The sequence below is a fragment of the Muscardinus avellanarius genome (assembly GCF_963383645.1).
Source record: "Muscardinus avellanarius genome assembly, chromosome: 3".
Taxonomy (NCBI): domain Eukaryota; kingdom Metazoa; phylum Chordata; class Mammalia; order Rodentia; family Gliridae; genus Muscardinus; species Muscardinus avellanarius.
The window spans coordinates 72195024-72217197 of NC_137788.1; the positions used below are offsets into that span (position 1 = coordinate 72195024).

The 22174-nt window shown below is 33.2% G+C and overlaps 1 protein-coding gene across 23 annotated transcripts in view; it reads left to right on the forward strand.

Annotated features, from left to right (window-relative positions):
- ADGRL2 (adhesion G protein-coupled receptor L2) overlaps window positions 1–22174 on the forward strand; it is a gene marked incomplete at both ends in the record, with an annotated part of 154781 nt that overhangs the window by 117627 nt on the left and 14980 nt on the right. For 15 of the 23 annotated variants that reach the window (XM_080690916.1, XM_080690923.1, XM_080690925.1 and 12 more), the window contains 7 exons: window positions 3584–3767; window positions 10734–10859; window positions 11155–11360; window positions 12400–12573; window positions 13591–13800; window positions 14710–14930; window positions 16462–16528. In XM_080690916.1, the coding sequence (XP_080547042.1) occupies window positions 3584–3767; window positions 10734–10859; window positions 11155–11360; window positions 12400–12573; window positions 13591–13800; window positions 14710–14930; window positions 16462–16528 (1188 nt within the window). Of the gene's footprint in view, window positions 1–522; window positions 562–3583; window positions 3768–10733; window positions 10860–11154; window positions 11361–12399; window positions 12574–13590; window positions 13801–14709; window positions 14931–16461; window positions 16529–22174 lie in introns of all 23 variants that reach the window. The other 8 variants (XM_080690905.1, XM_080690921.1, XM_080690922.1 and 5 more) reach the window with 1 other exon arrangement.

Consider the following 22174-nt stretch of genomic DNA (forward strand, 5'->3'; position numbering starts at 1 on the left):
TTGGAGAAATTACACGTTATACAATTGATGCCCTTTTTATGCTAATACACGTAGCTCTTAAGGTGGCAGCAAAATTGTGACATACCCAGGAATTTCAGTCACTGAAATCCTCCTTTTAGTGGCAGCTTTTGGAAGAAGAGGATTCCCTCTGCAGGGATATTTTGTATTAGTGTTAATTTAATAATTACTTTAACCACACTGTGTTTATATTAGATTCATTTCAACCCTGTGGTTGAATATCATTCCATAAGGTTAAAAATAGACTTTTTTTTTAACCACATTATATATTTTATTACCCTCTATTTTTCCCCCTTTTTGGTTAACATGCCTTGGATTAGCATACTTAAGAATACAGCTAAAAACTGTAAAAAGCAGTTTGGGCAACTAGAATACATGCATCCAGAGGACTGCTGAGCTTAACTTTGAACTCTGGAACACCAGCCTAATTTTTGAGGATTTCTTCTTTTCCTCATTTCAGCCAAAAAAATCTAACCTCTGATTTTCTTTTCTTTTACTTAAAAGCTCCAAAAACGAGAGAAGACATGCAGGGCTTACCTTAAGGTATCTCTCCTGAGCTGTCACTGCTTTCTCCCTTCTTCAGCTACCCGCCACGCTTTGCCATCTTGCTGCATGATCCAATATATTTCAGTCTTTGATAATTATATAATGTGCCCCATATCAGCTGTACAAATGTTGGCTTGTCACAGGTTTATTGCTCTCAGAATAAGCAAATTTATTTTAATAATCTGCTTTTCCATTCATCCCAAAGTACGAGACTTTTAATGAAAAACCCCTCTGAATTGGAAAGTAATCGTACAGTCTCTTTTGTTTTCTGTTGTCATCACTGTGGATTAAAAGGCAACTCGAGTAAAACAGCTATGATATATTCTTGGCAGTTTATCCTATCAAAGACTGTATAGTCATAATGTATGTGCATGAAAAAGTCACTGCTTTCTTATTTCTGTGGTGTACTCTTAAAAGAAATAGGCTTTGTCTTGAAAATTTTAGGGGTCTTTCTTAGAATCAGGTTGATATGGAGATGGGTTACTAAAATGAAATATAAATAGTGTGACAGTGATATCGGGATACATTACATATTGGTTTTGATCAGGCTAATAAGAGCAGAGACCTACTGTTCAGCTCAGAATCCTTCTTTACTCCAGCTAGTTTTTCTTCCTGGCATATCTAAGTAATTGGGAATACGCTGAGTCTTAACAATGGGATTATGCCGTGCTACTTCTATGTGGTAGATCACAGTACTAACACCAAATTGCATTTTTTAATTTGCTCTGTGAATTTTAGCTTTCCTTTTTCAGGAGATAGTTATTTTCTAACCCTACCATGGTAAATCAAACCTTGACAAACTAACGCATATAATATGATGACAAAGAAGCTTTTGTAGTTTCATAATGTAGAAGTTACTCAAAAGCCATAGCTTCTCTAATTTTGATTGGCAAGGTCTGGGGGAGGGGAGATGGATGTCTCACTAGTTAGGAAAAGACATTGTTGGGCCTGACAACTTTAAAAGAAAAGGCTGTTGGAGAGCATTTTCATGTAGTCATCCTCTGAGAATCCTATTTTCAGCCTGTTTAATGGGGAAAATAAATAATTGCTGAGGTCTGTATGTTCAGATCACTTCTAAGACATTAGTTAATGTATGAAATGTAATAATTGGTATGTTGCCCAGGACATATATCTCGGTGGGAAAAGAATAGAATTTCCTCCACTTTGGCAGGAAAAGACTACTTCAGGAATATGATTAGGCTAATGATAATTTTGATCTCACTAGAAAAGTACAAGTGGTAATAAATAAGTGTTTCAATAAAACATGCCATCACTGGGTTACATGTATACATAGTAAATTTCACTATAACCTTAATTTTTTTATTTTTGGGGGGTTTGGAACTGGGGTTGGAACCCAGAGGCTTTCTACCTCCGGGCTATACTCCCATACTCCCAGACCTTTTTTATATTTTATTTGGAAACAGGGTCTCACTAAGTTGCTGAGAGCCTCACTAAGTAGCTGAGGCTGGCTTTGAACCTGTGTGATCCTCCTGTCTCAGCCTCCCAATCGCGGGGATTACAAGCGTGCGCCACCACGCCCGGCTGACCTTAATTTCTGACCAGTGCGATTTTCAGTATGTCTCAAATGAGCTTCTCTGTTCAGATAAGACTAATAAAATCCCCTAAATTACAAATGAGAAGCCGACTTTACTATGCAAATGAAGCAAAGCTCCTACTTTGTGACAGAAGATTTGTAACTTGGCTTAGAGGCTCCAGTCTGTATTTCTTGGTGACTAATGAATCTGGCCTCAGCAGACCAATTCCTGTCCCACTCTAGTTAATGGCTGCCGCAGTATCAATGTGGGCATTCTGACTCTTCTATCTCCCATGACGTGGGGCAGGTGGGGGGAGCCTTTAGTGCCACGCGGAAGTATCTTCCACCTGTGAGGAAGGTCGTGGTAGCTCACAAGGCAGGCAGAAGGAGGATATTAAGATGGATTGAGCTAATTAATCTTACTTTGACAGCAGCCTCAAACAACTTTTCCCCCTGCTCATTTCCATACAGCCCCTCAAACTAGCCATTTTCATTGTTGTTCTTTAAATTATGTATATACGCTATTCTTCCTCAGTGATTATACATTAGATCATAACAGTTCAGACCTGTTGTTAGTGATACATTATGACTAAGTAAATGAAATAGTAAATAAAGCTAGTGATTCCAGCTATCCGAGGTATACTCAGGGCATTGGTATAGCAAGTATGTAAGTAGAAGAGTCTGCCTTCAGTTGCTGACTGGCTAGATTTCTATATTTAAAGTCATTTTGCATGGTAATAAGTTAAGCCTACATATGTGAATATTTATACTTGATTGGTTACAATGGCTTTATTGGTGCTTTTATTCTTTTTCTTAATTTATCAATACAGCTTTTGAATATTTTACTTGCTTTCTTTATTCCTTTAAAAGCAGACCATTGTTCACTAATTAAGGTATACTGTTCAAATGTTTTTAGCTAGATAGGGAGATAGAAGGATTAAAAGAATGTTTGCAGATAACATAAGCTTTAAAAAGCCCTGTTTTAAAAATGGTGACAAAATAAGCAGACAATGCCTATAGAGCACAGTTTTAGTTACTATTTTAGCTCAGGCTCAAAAAAAGCAAATATGGCTGAAGTTTTGAGCATAAATATTAGTCTAGAAACATCCCTATTCTCTGCTTAGAAGTTTCGAGTCTTGAGATTATAATTAGGGTGACTTTAGTAGCTGTGACCACAAAAGAGTTAATAGCTATTACTGTTTGTTAAATTTTTCTTCAACAAGTATGATTAAACCAAAAAAATCATTTTTCTACCCATATTCTTAACAATCAGAAAGCAGTCTGCTAATCTTTAGTTAGTCCTATTTTGAAATGGTCAGGGATACTTCAGCTTGACCAGGTATAGGCTGTTGAGGTGATCTCCTGTCCTGAGATATGAGTAAATCATGATATCAGAGAAATATTACAGTTGTCAGTAGTCAGGGATTAAAAATCATGTTGATTTTAGAAACCGTCAAAACTAATGGTGGTTTTCTAATAATATAGGCAATTGTTGACACGGTGGACAACCTTCTGAGACCCGAAGCTTTGGAGTCATGGAAACACATGAATTCATCTGAACAAGCACACACCGCAACGATGTTACTTGACACGTTAGAAGAAGGAGCCTTTGTTCTGGCTGACAATCTCCTGGAACCAACCAGGGTCTCAATGCCCACAGAAAATATTGGTAAGTGAATCGATTCTCAGATTTAATTTTTATTTTGAACACAGCCATTTAAGAAAGTGTCATTTTCATTCTGAGTCTGTGGTTTCCCAGTGCCAATTTTCTTTGTTAAATTATTTCTTTTAGCAAAGGAAATTATTGATCATACTTAATAAAATTAATGCAAACCAGAATCTACCCTATATCTTTTGAAAGGTGGCTTTATGGGCATGCTTGTATAGTTTTTTCTAATTGAAAAATCATTCAAGAAAGAAAAAATTGTAAGAACACTTAAATGCCAGAATATGGATTGCTTAAGTAATGGAAGTGCTTGCTATGAAATGGTGGCAAATGCTTTTTCATTTTGTAAAATACATTTCTAATGAATTTAAATTACTTTATGGGATGTGTTCACCTGGTCAAATAATTTAGCTCATAAAACTTGAGCAAACAATGTTTATATTAAACAAAACCAACTGCTTTCAGGTAAAAATATGGTCAGTGAACTACATGATTCATAATGCAGAATATCCATGTTTCATGAATTGCAAAGCAACTACAGATAGTTTTGAAGCATAATTTAGAATTTGAATGCTGCCACTGAAAAGTGGGAATTCATTCTTGAGACTACTGGTAGGAGAGTAAAATTTTATTAATGTAGGGTTGATCAATTTAGAATTGTTAATTAGAAGTTAGAGTGAATTCTAATATAGTTTACTAAATCCATTAGTGAAGTAAAAAGTTCTCCAAGTAAAAATGTAAAATATATCAACAACAAAAACAGGAGAAGGGATGGCACAGACAATTCTTTCATCAAAAAAAAAAATTGGTAACTTATTTATGGTAGCATATTTCAAGGAAATGTTTCCATCTGGGAATTTATATGAAGAAGTACCATAAAGAAGGATATGTAGGGAAAAATGGACATGAATTGAACTGTGATGCCTAAAATTCAAAACTTTACATTTACTTTAAATAATTGAATTTATCAAAATAAATTAAATACTGAATTTGCTCTGAAGTATAAGAATGATTAATCACTCAACAACTAAATGAAGTCAGAATAATTAATTCTGCTTGACCTGATCTTGTATACTTCGTTATGAGGAAAAGGGTATTTTAGGATTTTTTTTGTTTTTTTTTTTTTGGTGGTGCTGGGAATTGAAACCATAGTCACTCTACCTCTGAAATAGCCCCAGACCTACTTTTTAAGTTTTTATTAAGAAACAGGGTTTCACTAAGTTGAAAGGGCCTACTAAGTAGCTGAGGTAGCCCGCAAACCTGCCATCTTCCTGTCTCAGCCTCCCAAGTACTGAGATTACAAGTGTAACACCATGCCCCCCTTATATATGAATTTTAATCCATTTTTCTTTTTGTAGAAGACATCAGGTGGGGGATTTGCCCTGACAAATTTTTCATATTCTGGATTTGGCTTATTTTACTCCAGTGCATCATTTAACTACTGTGCTTGGTATACCGATAATTATATCTAGAGTCTTAACTAGCCAATATTTAATTTTTCTCTCGTAGAACTTTCTGTTGTATCATATCATGATGCATTTAATGTTTGCTTTTGTCCTTCTGACTTTAAGATGAATTAGATAGTTTAAAATTTTCCTTTATTTTAGCCGGGCGTGGTGGTGCATGCTTGTAACCTCCCGCTTGGGAGGCGGAGACAGGAGGATCATACTGGTTCGAAGCCAGCCTTGCTGGCTTAAGAGACCTTGTTTCCAAATAAAATATAAAATAGGTCTGAGAGTATAGCCCAGAGGTAGAAGGGTTCCATCCCCAGTACCACCAAAAATAATTTTTTAAAAATTTTTCTTTATTTTAAACTTTAAAGGTCTTTACTAAGACCTTTGCGAATGGTCTTAGTAGCTGGTATGATTCTATTTCTCAAGTTAGGCCAAGTTATATTTCAGTAACAAAAATTCTGTAGTTGAAGCAATTCATGACAATAAAGGTTCACATTTTCTTCTTGCTGCATGAGGTGTGAGGCTGGGCTTTGACTCTGCTCCTGTTTGTCCTCGTCCCCCTCCATGCCATCTTTACCTTGAGACCCATGTGAGAGAACATTGCAGGGCCTCCTGGGAGAGTCATAGCTTTTTTTTTAGAGGTTCTCTTGTATTGTTCTCCTTTTGTCTCATTGTATCCAATACTAAACTTGAAAAAAGAAATAGGACAGAAAATTATATTAAAATTCTGTCTAGTGCACCAACTTTTGACTTAAGGCTCTGGATCACTATCCTATGTAACAAGTATATTCCATTCTAGGAGCCTGTTGACCAACGCATATTATTTCAGGCTTACAGAAGATGTAGAGACTTAAAAACATCTGTGCACCAACTACCTAGCTGAGCCATATCGTGGTATTTTACAGTATTCATTTCAAACACTTTTGAAAACATCTTATTTATGGAATTACAAATTTCATATATTGAGAATGGGTTTTCTCATTTGTGATCAGATAAAGAAGAGGTTAACTGTCATCCTGAGTTTATTTTACCCTTTTTAGACATTTTTATTTTGAGGTTGTGTCTCACTATATTTCCCACCTTAGCCTCCAAATCCTAGGCTTACACTCTCCCCCTGCCTCAGTAAGCTTATTCCCCCCTTAATATTGCTTTGCAAGTGTGAACATGTAAAAAATTGATGTTTTTAACATTGATTTCACACTAATATATAATTGTACAATTTTCCGTATATTTATATTTTTAACATTTATATATGTCAACATGTGCATTTCTAGTTCATTCATTTGTTCTGAGAATACACCACGGTTATTTAACTGTTGTATTAACAGTCATTTTAGTGGCTTCCCTTTTTTTGTCCAATATGAGGAAACGGCAATGGAAGTTTTTATATACCTTCTTTCTCCTCTGTGTGCCTTCAAGACATGCATGCTTATGTGTACTCACATCTTGAAATAGAATTTTTGAGTGACAAAGCATGCCCTTGTTCAACTTCACTAAATAATGCCAAATTGGTCTCTAACCATGTTTTACTAATTTATATTCTCACTAGTAATACCAGTAATGCTATCACTGTCTCTGCCAGCACTTTATTATTGACATAAATTTTGTTAATCTAATGAGTTTGAATTGATCCCATTACCGTTTTAATTTGCAGTTCCCCTGATTACTTAATGCTTTTGATTCTTTTTAATGTACTTATTTGCCTATTTTAGTTATCTTTCCTGTGAAATTGTTGTCCACACATTTTCCTATTTTTCATACTTCTCCTATGCATTCTGGACACTAGTTTTTTGAAGATTAAAAGTAATAGTTTAAAAATACTTATGCTACCTGTACCTTCTTAACTTTTTAAAAGGTATCTTATTACATTAATACTGAAGTCAAATTTATTAGTCTATTCTTTTAGAATGGGTGTTTTTGGTATCTTGTTTAAGAGTTTTCCTTTTTGGCTCCCTGCTTAAGAAATTTTTTTTTTGCTCTTTTAACCTTGCTTCTTGAGGAATTGTCCTATCTGCTTTTTGGTATGTGTTTTCCATAGGAATTTTTAAATCAGTGTGTCAAGTTCCATACATACATACATACACACACACACACACACACACACACACACACACAATCTTCTTAAAATTTTTATTAGAATTAGACTTTGTTGATACATCGATTTCAAAGGAAGTACCAGTTTGATCTTTTTAGTTCCACCCAATTAAGGCCATTATATAAGCCTCTATTTGTTCTTAAGTCTTTTAATAAAGTTATTTGTTTTCAAATTAATGTCTAATATTCTTAAAGTTAGGTTTATTTCTAGGTAACATGATTTTTATTTTTGTCTCAAATAACGGATCTGTCTGGATTACATACTCTGATTATTTGTTGCCTGGTGTGTAGGAATACAATTGATTCTGATTATTGCAGCCTTGCTAAATTCTTAACTGTTTTTTATAGTTTGTTTATATGGTCCCTTATGATTACTATGTAGTTAATTTTGTTATGTAAAATTAGTTTTTTCCCTTCTTGTAGTCTTAATACCATGTGTTTTTTCTTGAAGTACAGTATTATGTAGAGTACTCTAATGCAATTCTAAATAAAACCTGTTGATGGGAGATCATTCTGACTTTAGCAGGGATGCTTGTTTGCTATAAATTTTTCATCTGACAACAAAACCTTTATTAGTCAAGTTATTTACTCGATTTATTATTATTACTTTGTAAAGATTTTTATAATAAATGAGTATTGAGAATTTACTGAATTATTTGTTAGTTTATATTTTTGATTTAGTGCATTATAATACTGTTTTCTGATATATTTCTGTAACTTTTTATGAGTTAAACTTAATTTATTCACAACATTGCATTTAAAATGTGTATATGTATATTTTATTAAAGATCTTTTGAATCAGTCTAATGCATGAAAATATCCCATAATTTCTTTTCTTGTGATGTCTTTGTCCATTGTTACACAAATCTTATTAAATGAGTTTAGAACATTCTTTTTCTGTTTTTTGAGATGAAGTATAAATTGTGTTTAAAATTGTGTTTAAAATCAACTCAAGGATTAACCTTGAGTTGATTTTCTTTACTGGCCATAAACTATCGGAGTTTTAAAATTTGTCAGTTTTATTTCCGTACGAAAATTTTATTTTTCCTTAAAGTGGAAATTATTAATAGAAATATATTGTTACTAAACCATTGTATTTTTCATTGTTTTGAAATACTTAAATGTGTAGTAATGATCCTATTACTTTTGAAAATTTTAACTGTTTATTTTTCCTTGATTCTGGACATAACTTTAAAATCCTAGTAAGTATATACCTAGTCCTCTTTTGCTCTTTCCTTCTCTTTCTTTCTTTCTTTCTTTCTTTCTTTCTTTCTTTCTTTCTTTCCTTCCTTCCTTCCTTCCTTCCTTCCTTCCTTCCTTCTTTCTTTTCTTTTCTTTTCTTTTCTTTTCTTTTCTTTTCTTTTCTTTTCTTTTTGAGGTAGTATTTTTGTTGTTCAGGCTGATCTCAAACTCCTGGGCTCAAGTGATCTTCCTCAATCCTCCAAAGTGCCTAGACCACACGCCTACGCACCATGCCCAACTTGCCAACTGACTTGTACATGTGTATCAATAGAAATTTGAATGTTTCATAAAAACTCAAAGGACTGCTTTTGTTAAGAATAATTAATTAAAGTCCCTTTCAGTGTGAGGAAAAGACAAGTATATATTAGGTGTGTGGGTGCTTTGTTTGTTTGTTTGTTTGTTTGTTTTTACTTTTGAGACATGTCTTACTGATTTGGCCATTCTAGCCTCAAACTTGTGATCTTCCTCCATCACCCTCCCCAGTAGCTGGGATTTAGGCATGTGCCGTGTACCTGGCTAGATATGTTTCCTTCACTCTTACCTCCCTTTCATCCTGTGCTCATATTCATTTACATGGATATGAGGAAAAGAGGTCATCCACCTACCACCTGCTTAATCTTTTCAAATATGAATATATAAAATAAGTATCTCAACTAGTTTTCTGCAGCTGAGTGAATTACAAGAGTTACCTGAACTTCGTTATAAAGTTGTATTTTAATGTTCAATATGTGGTGTCAGTGCTTAGAAAAAAATCTTTCAATGTCAATGTTTCTGTATTTACAGTTATAAAAAATATATCCAGGAGTTATAAGGATTCAATAATATATGAGCCTATTTCTGTAAAAAGAATGAGAATGGGTGAATTAATCATATGTGTGTGTTCACAAACATATATGCATTTGTCTAGGCATAGAAATAGTTATGTAGTTATACAGACATTAAAGAGGCTAATTTCAAGAATAGGCATATTTATTTTTGAAGTTATTAAGAATTTCTTACTTTTGAAATCCAAGCATCTGAATTTAATGAAATGTTTATGTCATCTTCCTTATTTCTTCAATAAAATTACAGCATCTGATAATTATTAATATGAAAGTTAACTGTGGAAATAATATTTCCCATTCCTTTTTAAACATTAAATTAATATCAGCATAAAGCATTGCAATCATTACCTTAAACAGTAAACAACAAACTTATGTTGTTTGCAATTATTATTAAATATATTTGAAACAAAGTTAACCTTGGCCTTCTCAGTCAGATAAAATTTTCTCAATCTATGTCCTGACTTATTTTCCTTACGGTTTTTAAATTTTGCTACTGGTTTTCAATTTTTGAGGTTTGTATTAGTCTATAGTGGTTGGCAAACTTTTCCTTAAAAGTCATAGATACAGTATATGATTTGGGCTTTGTAGGACATTTGGCTTTTCTTGTGAATCCTTACCTGGCATTATAGTACTGAATATATTATGAATTGTAATATGAATTAGCCATAAGTAAATGAGTAAGTATGACTGTGTTAGAGTAAAACTTTATTTTTTAAAAAATCCTATTTTGCACAAGTTGGATTATATAAAATTGATAGTTACCAGTGAGAATTAATGGTAAGTTTTAACATAATGAAAGATTTTCTCCCAAATATACTTTAGTGATCTCATACTTCTAAAAATTAGAAAAAGATATTACTAGAAACCTAGCCTATGTAATCATATGTATTAAAGTGTATTGCACATGGAAATAGATGTATATGTGCAACAAAGGCATTCAAATTTATACTTAGTTTACCACTGCCAAATATGGTCTTTGAAAAAAATTAACATAAAGAAACCCCAAAATATCATTTTGCGATATTTTTATTTAATTTTATGATTTAAATAAAGCATTTAAGTTATGTACTATGAATTATACAGCAAAAATACCGGATACAAGTTTGGAATTAGTTCATGACAGAGACATAAAAAATAAGGGCAATATTTAAATTATTATATAGAGTTTTTAGAGAAATCAAGGGTTAAGACCTCTTGGAGTAATTTAGTTTTTTGTTTATGATTTTGTTGAAATCTAATAGTAATGTTTTGTAAGTAGACTAAAAACAAAATAGTTTTATACATTATTGCTTATATCTGAGTTTAATGTTAACAATGCCTCCTTTTCCTTCTCCTTTGTCCTTGGCTTCATTTAGTTCTGGAAGTTGCAGTACTCAGCACAGAAGGGCAGGTCCAGGATTTCAAGTTTCCTCTAGGCATCAAGGGAGCAGGCAGCTCAATCCAGCTCTCTGCAAATACTGTCAAGCAGAATAGCAGGAATGGTAAGCTGCACAGTCTAAAAAGACTGACTATTTTGGGCAGTCTTCAAAGATTGATCATTTCATTTCATTGTTGTTCAGTAAAACTTACTCTAAAATGCTAAGTATTTGACCTAAATAGATCAAAATTGACTTAATTTTTAAAAGCAGATATGAGATAATACCTTATTCATCTTTCATAAGGTTTATTTAAATAAAGGCTCTACAGGACTTTTGCATTTTGTTGTTACTTCATTGTGACTTACTTTATCCATAAGTGTAATTTCTGGAGGTCTTATGACTGTTTTTACCTTCCTAGGGCTTGCAAAGTTGGTGTTCATCATTTACCGGAGTCTGGGACAATTCCTTAGTACAGAAAATGCAACCATAAAACTAGGTGCTGACTTTATTGGTCGTAATAGCACTATTGCAGTGAATTCTCACGTCATTTCAGTTTCAATCAACAAAGAGTCCAGCCGAGTCTACCTGACAGATCCTGTGCTTTTTACCCTACCACACATTGATGTAAGTTAATGTATGCTAATGAAGCAGTGAAAGGTGATTCAACCAGAATGGAAGGAAAGTAAAGCATACACGCTGGGGTTGCAGAGAGGGAGAGTGAGTAAATGTGGGAGAGAAAGACCTTTCCATTTGAATTTTAAATGTTGGTCTAGGTCAGAGACACAAGTTTATTTAAGTCTGTGAACATAAAATTAAATGAGCTTGGTTCACTGATTATTAGAACTTAAGTGTATTCTTAATGAAAGCTAATTCTGTAATCAACAGGAAAATGTAAATGACTCTAATTTGTTTTTGAATGAAAATTAACTCTTACCTTAGCAAGGCAGCTGAGTATATAGGACTCTACCTTTGTAGTTTGGCAATTGTTTTGTTTTTGGCAAAACTTTTTATCAACTATTGTGTTTAAAAACATGATTAGGAAGATGCTATTAAGCTTATCTGCCTTAATACTGTTGGTACTTAAATAACTACACTATGTTGAAAAATTGGCTGTTATGTGTGGCTAAGTGCCCTTCGATAACCAAGAAATTTTTCAGAATTGACAAAAGTAAGTTTGTGTGGCTCTCGGCATGTGTCATGTGCTTCAGTTGATTTACTCTTAAGAACATTAAGGTACTAACTTCATCATGTGCCATTTAAAACTATCCAAAACTGAGTCAGAAGTTGAAAATGAATTTTTTTTTTTAAGACACTTGGTCCTCACAGAATTTTCTTAGAACTAAGTCATGGCTCCCAATTTGTCAGAAAAGGGAAAATAAAATTCATATGTGCCATTGGTATGTAAAATCATAAGATGGAAATTGTAATTATATAAAACAGGTCTTTTGTAATTTAGAGTACACTTTAGAGTGTTTCGGACTATAAAGCCCCCTTGAAGCTAGATATCTGCCTTGTATAACAGTCCACAATTTTGCTGATGAAAAACTTTATAGTCCGAAACATGCAAAGTTTAATCTGAATTACCTTTTACACATATTAAACAATTGCTATTGCCATCTTAGAATGTAAAATCCTAATTTTATCTTGTCATTTTATTTCCCAGCCTGACAATTATTTCAATGCAAACTGCTCCTTCTGGAACTACTCAGAAAGAACTATGATGGGATATTGGTCTACCCAGGGCTGCAAGCTGGTTGACACTAATAAAACTCGTACAACATGTGCGTGCAGCCACCTAACCAATTTTGCCATTCTCATGGCCCACAGGGAAATCACAGTAAGTATTTGTACTTCTAATGAGTAGCGCACACACAAAAAAAAAACCCTCAGAGATTCAAAACAGTTTGTATAATTGTCCCATTTTGTGGAGCTTATCGTAACTAAAAAGCAAATAAAGTAATGTGGATTTCTAATTGTTTCTACATTGTCCATGTATTTTAATAAATTGTGGGGCTCTTAGTGTTACTTTTCAAAATCATGTGCTTTCGTATCACTTCACATTAAGTTTTTTTTCTTTGAGTATGTGCTTGTCAGAGTCAACTAAGGGTTTAAAGAAATGAACACCCAATATCATACACAAAAGACAAAGACTAAAGTTTGGCATGCCCTTCCCACTTGAATGTAGGAATCTCATATTAAAACTTTCACCTCATTTCCTAAATAATTGGCACACTATGTGGACTGCAGATATTGAACTCAGAATGGCTTCTGGAATGGGTCTTAGAATTTCTCCTTATGGTTAAGAAAATGATAGAAGATTAAAAATATATTAAGAAGTAGAGTATAAAAACTTTCAGGTTTGTTGTTTACTTAACTCTCAATATGTAAATATATAGGAACCAAAGGAGAAAATGAAAACTTAAAGTTAGGTTTTTGTGTTAGCTTGGAAAATTATTAAAATGTTGATTCTTTTTAATTACAATTAGGCATTCTGTATTTTATCAGGTAAACATTTTTATATGTTCTTTTTAATCACAATTAGGCATTCTTTATTTTATCAGGTAAACATTTTTATATGTTTTGAAGCAATTATTTTAGTCATGATTTTAAAATATTTATGCCCTTGCATTATTTTCTGGAGAAAAAAATCCCCTCTTCCACAGGTCAAGTAATACTGAACTCTCTTTTATGATCAAAATGCCTTTTTAGTAATGAGTCCCGATTCTGCACACACATGAATATTATTTTTCAGAGAGTTCAGTATTAAATAATGAGCGGCATGTGAAAGCTTTTTTCTTCCAGTTGATTTGATATGATGTAGGAATAATATGTTCTTTGCATCTTTATTTTACAGGATAAAGATGGAGTTCATGAATTAATTCTTACTGTTATCACCTGGGTGGGAATTGTTATTTCCCTCGTTTGCCTGGCTATCTGCATCTTCACCTTCTGCTTTTTCCGTGGCCTACAGAGTGACCGTAACACTATTCACAAGAACCTTTGTATCAACCTTTTTATTGCTGAATTTATTTTTCTAATAGGCATTGATAAGACAAAATATACGGTAAGCACTGTTAAGTTCATAGACCTTGTTCTCTGAAAATTATTTTAATAGATGTGAAGCCATGAATGGTGCTAATATTAGTATTTGACCTTGTAGTTTGATATAATTGACATGGTAATATTGAAGGATAACTTGTAATAAATTACGAGACAGCTCAATCATGAAGTAATCTTATGATGAATTAATTCGTTTCATGTGGTAAGGTAGAGTGGCATTTATCTGGGTTGGTTTAAGAATGCTGGGGATACTGAATTGAAAAAGATACTATTTTAAGTTGCTATATTATTTAGTCATCTGACCAGTGAGCATTTCTTTATTTTTAGAGCAACTTCTTCATCATTGTGAGGTCCCAATATCAGAAAAAGAATTTGATTAGTTAACATATTGCCCTGTATTCATCTACATTGGGATGAATTTAAGAATGTGCCAGATATGATAGGAAAACAGTCTCACATAATTAGAGCCAGGGCATTTATTATTAAAGCAAAGCTTTAAATGTTTGTTATAGAAAATACGGAAATAATATACTTGCAAACAACTCTTTTATAAACAAATAGAATCATCGGCAAGTGGAGTATTTAGATTTCATAATGGATAATTGAAGAAGAGAAATTAAGATATGTTTTCCATTCTCATATCTAATCTTAATAAAAACAGTAATGTCTTACAATGATGAAACCTAGCACACTTGTTATTATGCTGTGCAAGTGTTGTACCTGTCACATTTGGCAATGTTTTTTAACTTGTTTCCATTTATGAAAAAAGTATTTGGAGGAAACAGTAGTTTACCCTAAATAATGATGTAGTTTAAAAACCAGCGCTTTTCATCAGTAAATATTTTATCATTTGGAGTGAGCTATTTGTATTCATGAGTTTTCCTTTGTGTTTTTTGTTCTTTTCCTTTCACAGATTGCATGCCCAATATTTGCAGGACTTCTTCACTTTTTCTTCTTGGCAGCTTTTGCTTGGATGTGCCTGGAAGGGGTGCAGCTCTATTTAATGTTAGTTGAAGTTTTCGAAAGTGAATATTCAAGGAAGAAATATTACTACGTTGCGGGCTACTTGTTTCCTGCCACAGTCGTTGGAGTTTCAGCTGCTATTGACTACAAGAGCTATGGAACAAAAAAAGCGTAAGTAATTGCAAGCGACCTGAGTGTTTTTCAAGTGAATAATTTTTTAAAGCCTGTTAGCTGTCAGTGAGGGTCCCTGACAGACTAAAATAGCATCTGAAAGCTCTATTGGTAAGAGAATGGGCATGCGGTGCACAAATTACAATCAAGTCTTTTGTAATTTTCTAGGTTCAGAGGATCTGTACTCTGGCAAGGCAGATTCTAAATTATGGACTTTTCTTTTTAACACAAAAGATTGACCTGAAACAAATTGAAAGAGTAAATAACTTTTTGGCCTTAGAAAGATATTAAGTAAAAATTCTTCTGAACTTAAAGCATCTGACAGGTTTAACTACTCGGTTTTAAGCTAATGCTTCATTAGCTCTCTTTGTGCAGCCGACCCTGAGCTAACTCTCCTTCTGAATTGTGTCACCGGTACATTCTATCTCCAGTGTTTTGCTTTGATAATATTCTACCAGGCAGTTTGAAAGGATTAAAATAAGTCACTGTCTTTCATTTATAAAAGTACAGATACAGGAAGTTAGATATGGCCGCGTTTCTAAGGATTTTATTTGCTAGAGGCATGAGTTTCCCTTCCAGTTCTGTTTATTTTTTTTTTCCTTTGATAAAATTAGTTATATGAAAATTCTTTGGGAGAAAAGAAAGCAATCTGACTGTACAGATGATGAAAGACAAATAAAAGAAATTCAGCAGGGATTCAAGGGTATATGAAAAATGAACCACTAAGTAAAATCTGTCTTAATAAGCTCATGCATCATTTACTCTAATACTCCGAGTTCTGTGCTTTTCATTTTTTTCAGTGTTCATTCATTCTTAATGAAAGTATTACATTTATGCTATCTGTCTCAAAACAAACACAATATCTAAACATTTTTCTTCATCTTATTTTATCTTTTATGTATCATAGGCTAGAACACTTTAGTTCAGATAAACCAGAGAGGCAAATTTTGAAGCCCACATGTAGAACATTAAAATAATGAAAAATTTTGGAATTTTTAGTTTCAGGTATTTCTTCTCCTCCTCTTCCTCCACCTCCTCCTCCTCTTCCTCCTCCTCCTCCTCCTCCTCCTCCACCTCCTCCTCCTCCTCCTCCTCCTCCTCCTCCACCTCCTCCTCCTCCTCTTCCTTCTCCTCCTTTTTTCCCTCTTATTTTCTTTCCAAAGGCATAAAATTTTATTTAGGAAGTAAAAACATACACATTCAGGGGAGGATGCAGGCCACCCCAAAAGTGAAAGAAGTCCAGATCTTTCTTAATAATATCAAAACTCTTAGGAATTTAGGGATAGGTGGAGTTTATTCTTTTTTTAAGCCTAATTTATTCTTTTCCCTTTCTGTGTGCTTTTATAAGATTTAAAAACTGGTATGAAAATTGGAATATTTTTGTCAAGTCCAGGCCAATTCACACTGCTTCAGAATTGTTCTTGCCCATGAAGAATTTTTTGAAGTCAAATGTTTGTAAAAGCTTTAAAAATTCTGTTTTTCTTTTGATGTTGAGGCCTACTTAGTGCATATTCTTTTCTTCTTTTAATAGTTGCTGGCTCCACGTTGACAACTATTTTATATGGAGTTTCATTGGACCTGTTACCTTCATTATTCTGGTAAGCTGATTCTATTTTCTTTATTTTTAGCTGCTACTTTAACAGTGTTATTAAAAATATGTTGGTTTATTAATTGTTTATACATAAAGAGATAGAAACATGTCTATTTTATAGGGTAATATTATGTACTATAGTTTAAATATCACATCACTATTAAGAGTTGATAGACTTGTTAATTAACTCTTTTGGAAATCACCTCTCCTGAAAAATACCCATTTCCTATTTCTAATTTACTATATTAAAATATCATACCATAACCTAAAAAATTCACTTACTGATAGCAATATTCTGAAGGAATCTCTTTAGAAAAGTGAACATTAATTTTTATTATAATTCCAAATAGTAATTTAGAAGTTAATTTTTTTTTTTTTTTGGTACTGGGGATTGAACTCAGTGGCATTCAAACTCCAAGGTATACCTCCAGCCCAATTTTATTTTTATTTTGAAACATGATATCACTAGGTTGATGAGAGTCACACTACTTGCTGAGACTGTGATCATCCTGTCTCAGCCTCTCAAGTACTGGGATTACAGGCATGCACCACCAGGCCTGGCATAATTTAGTAATTTAGTAGTTTTAAATGAATGTCTATAACCTAAATTATTCGGGGGAAACAAAAGGTTTTTGAAGCTTAAATTAATAAAGGAACATTGAGGGGATCCTAAACTCATTACAAATAAAATTACTTTTCTAACACTTAAAATTCTAATAAGAAATTTTATTTTAGATGTATTTGATGCAAGAGTGACATTACATCTTTATAAACTTATATTACTCTTAGTCATATTTGAAATATAGTTGAATTAAAACAATGTAGCTAACTATCAGGATTTTGGTATTTAAAACTTTCACTCAGTTATAAAATTATACTGAGAGAAATGGTTATTAACCCTTATCAGACTGAAAAAACATAAACAAGCTTAAATATTACCATTTTCTTTTCATTGTTATTGTAAGGATTTTTTTCTTTTTCTTTTCCCAACAAAGTGACACATGAACATTCTTAGGATATTTTTTGTGCTTAACTAGTGTTACATAAAATTTGAAAAGATTTTTAATAGTTGAAAGAAACTTTAAACCATTTCCAGCATATATGCATTTTAATCATCACTATAATTAATTTTTATACAAATACATTTACAAAGCAAAATGAAAATTTGAGGTGAATGCTTACATGAATCAAATCAGGAAAGTATTTTTAAGTATTCCTGGGAAAGCTAATTTCTCATCAAAATTATTCAGTCCAGATGATTGCCCCAGTTTTGCTTTTAGTTTCTGTATGTTAACACAGCCTATGCTTATCTAGAATTAATGACAAACAGCTGACATGAAGAAGGATGATCCTTAAAAAGACAAGCATCGTTTGCACCCTTCATCCTTTCCCAAACACATTTATATTTTGGAAACTATAAAAACCTCTTTAGGGGTATTCAGTCTATATATAAAAAACATTGTGAATTTACTTTTGTTGTCCTACAGTTTTGTTTATTTTATATCTCTATAGGTATATACTGACTATAGAACATTAAATACACACACACACACACACACACACACACACACACACACACACAAACATTTTACTTGGCAAAGGAATGAATGTTCACACATTCATGAATTAAAAAAAAGTCATTTCATTGTATCACCCATTTACAATGAAAGCCCACTATTATTTGTGTCTTATTATTATCCTGTACCAAGTCTTTAGCTTGAAATGTGAGGAGCTTTTTAGAACATTCTTCCCAACTTAAAAACAAACAAACAAAAAAGCCCCAGCAGGTAGCAATAATAGTGCACATCTCCTTGGAAGTCTTGCCTGGCAATTGCTTTGCCCTCTAATCGTCCCAACACAGACTGAGGGTATGAGTCGCATAGAAGGGCAAAGCAATATCTTGCAAAACAGAGACTAACCTAAATTGAAATATGATATGATTATACAGCATCTACTTGCTGAAAACACACTTCCCTACATATATGCTCAGGTGGTGCATTTAAAACTCAATTCCAACTCAAATCTTAAGACTATAAACCAGATTTAATACTATCCTTTTAAGGAACATTCTTAAAAACAGAAATTGCCTATTGATGTTCCTAGAAAATAGTTTTATATCTCCAGCTTTTCCAACTTGGAAGCATTTAACTTAGTAGCATTAAATAGGTGTACATTTTAAATAATAATATTTAATGAAGAAAAATAGTATGCTAAGGAAGATAAAAACTTCTCTCCTTCTGCATTTCTATAGAACTTCTTGCCTAAAGGCAGTAGAGTTATTATATCTATGAGAAAAGTACTGGTAAGTAATGAGCAGTGGGAAACCATTAGTATGCCTGAAATGGTTTAATGAAAGCTTGGATCATGACACGTCAGGAGCTGTTCTTATCATTTGGACAGCTCCATCTGCATCATTAATAATTAATTCAGTTCAGTTAGAGTTCAGCTCACACACTAATTTAGAAGTCTTCTTCAGAGAACACCTCTCTGGCTGCTAGTCCCAGGGAGAAATAGGTTTCTGCTTGGCTAACAGCAAAGATCTGGAGATACAAGCACGGTTTTAGAGTTGCATTTGCCAGGTAGCAAAAGCTCCAGGGAGGACAAAAAGGGTCAGAACATGTACAGTTCAGCTAGGTTACTTCAGAGTGGTGTTTCTGTTCTTCTGTCTTATCATATCCATGTCAGCACTGCAAGCTGTGGAATGAATTTTAAGCTGCTAAGCTTAGACGGATGTGATTCAATTGAGCAGGTTGATGACCATAAAGCAAACTGTGCACCCTTGGAATCTGTGTGCCCTTTTTCAATTTTTAAACTTGTTTGTATTTTTGTGTTTATCAATACAGGTTATGTTTAGCAGTCCTATCATTAAACAGCATTGACTTTTATCCTCAAATGAGATTATTGAAATAGGTTATTATTGAACACAAGGTTATTTAAAATATAATTTATGCAATTATTATTCAGGAATAAGTGAAAGAGTGAAGCTGAAAGAAGGCCCAGGATGGTGATTTATTCTTTTTAGCTGAATAGGAAATTTAGTTTTTCTTCTGAGACTGTTCTTTTACCCTTCATATACAGTTCTGTGAAGAGACGCCCACCTGTCTCTACCTAAACACAAGCACACATTAACACACACAGGCTCAGAACAGAGTTAATAATTGATTAATTCCTGAACCAATTGCTTCCCCTCCAAACCTAAACATCATCGTGGACATTTAGGTGGGTGGGTTGACTTACATATCTACTCCAATCCCAATAACTTATGTTTACTGCTGGCTTCTGTGTGAATTATTGGCTAACTACAAGTACTTACCAAGTTAGTCAAATCTTTGTGTCTATAATTGTAATTCTGCCTTTTCCCTTCCTTATTAATGGATAGAGTATTTCAGTCTGTTCTAAAATATGTTTAAACTCAGTAGTATTTATGTTTCAAAATGGAGTAGGGGACAAGATAGGCAATAAAGTGGCCACATTGGAATGCAGGTGAGAGGAATAGCAGTTGGATGGTGTAGACATGCCCTCCCTGTCTCCTTACATGCTTTCCAGTGAGAAATATAGATAATTCTGCGTTCATTGTTGGATTTTCTTTACTTTTTAAAGGCAGGAAAATTAGAAAAAAATAAAAAGGGGCAAGAAATAACTTATTCTAACTAGGGAAAAAAAATAAACATAGATGGCTAGAAAGAGCCATTTATGTCATAAGGAAAATGCAAAGAAGAGAGGAACTCAGGATATCAGGCAGTAGTTCATTTAAAAACTAAGCTTTTTTGCCTAAAAGTGACTTAATGTGGAGTATAGATTTTTATCAAAAATATTTCTATTTTCTCTTCTTTTTTGAATTCCCACAGTTAAGAGAATATAAAAAAGATAAATCTATTGAAATATTCTACCCTATAAAACCATAAGTCTTATCAGACTATAAGACTTATGATTTTCTCCTGAAAAAGATCATACCAACAGTATTCTGTGAAATTAAAATTTGGCATTATAATTTTTAAGCATTGGAGAAAATAAGAGAACTCTGTGACCACATGTTTAAAAAGCATGCTTATGCTTTAGTATGCATGCGATTTAATTCTAGAAAATATGTCACTGCCGTAAGTATTGGTGGTCCTATATTAAATAATTTAATATTTACATGATATGTAAGCATTTTTCCATCTTTCTAATAAACTTGTAAATAGTTTTATCAGTGAAATTTTTACTTTTTTGAATAAATTGGGAAAAAGAAAATATATTTATCCTTTTATGTCATCTTATGATTTAGAGTATGTCTCGCATGCTGTGTTTTTCATAATTTGCTTTGGAATGATATTTTGCCTATTAAATATACTGTGGCTTCATTATCTTTATGCTCCTTATCCTAAGTTAGTGTAGTATTTAACTGTAAAATATATTTTTTTTTAATTTTGTTTCTGTATATTGGGAAATTCTCAAAGCCACCTTAATGCAAAAGTCCTTCTAAGGCTTTATGACTATTTTTCCAGTATTTTAGTTGTCTTTAAAGAGACTCATAAGTCTTCTCAAAACATCTCATCTTAATTGTGTTAAGAAGAACAGCTTTTTAAATGTTTATTTTTATATTGGTACTTGGGTGGTTTTTTTTTTTCATTTTTCTTTTCTTTCTTTCTTTCTTTCTTTCTTTCTTTCTTTCTTTCTTTCTTTCTTTCTTTTTTTTTTCTTTTTTTACAGTACTAGGGATTGAACCCAGGGACATTCTACCTCCATGCTACACCTCAGCCCTATTTTTTATTCTTTATTTTGAAACAGGGTATTATGAATTTTCAGAAGGCCTCACTAAGTAGCTGATGCTGGATGCGAACCTGTGATCCTCCTGTCTCTGTTTCCCAAGTGCTGGGATTACAAGTTTGTGCCACCATGCCTGGCTGGCACATGGGTTTTCTGAATTTGTGTGATATTCAGTTATGTGAGAGTATAACTGACATTAAAAGGCTTAGAGAAAACACAAGGAGCTGTGAAGTGCACAACTTGACTCGGGGAGGAGTGGGCATTCTGGGCAATTGCTGACTATGGGATGGCAGTATTTTACCCCCCCCCCCCCAAAATGGATTGGTTGACTCTGGCAAATCCAGCAGATGTATATTATTCAAAGAATATGTCTATTATGTGATCCAGGATTTTAATGAGACATTATTACATATAATAATAATTTATTATTTGTCTTGAATTTCTTTATCATCACTGAGTCATTGAATTGAGTAAATTGGATCACTTTTTGTAGAAATGGGAGCTCTTTTACATATAGAACTAGTATATCTTTTTTGAAGACTTCTAACTTTCTCACCCAGAACAAATTGGTTAATTTTATTTGGAAATACTGTGGGCTATGGAGGCAGACCACAGTATACTGAATCTCAACACTGACATTTGAGTTGCTAAATAATCTTTTGCAAGATAATCTCAGTCATTGGTAAATTGGGCATACAAGGGCTGCCTGGTACCTCTGGAAGTAGAATGGTAGCTGGCTTTTTCTCCCTGAAATTTTCTGTATTTCCTTAATTTGTCAGTCTATTATATACAAAGAAAACACTTCACGCATGTATAAAGCTATAAATCCCCACTGAGTGAAGGGAATGAAAAGGAAGAAAGCTTCTAACAGAGTAATTTTTAAGGATTAAACCTGGCTAATCTC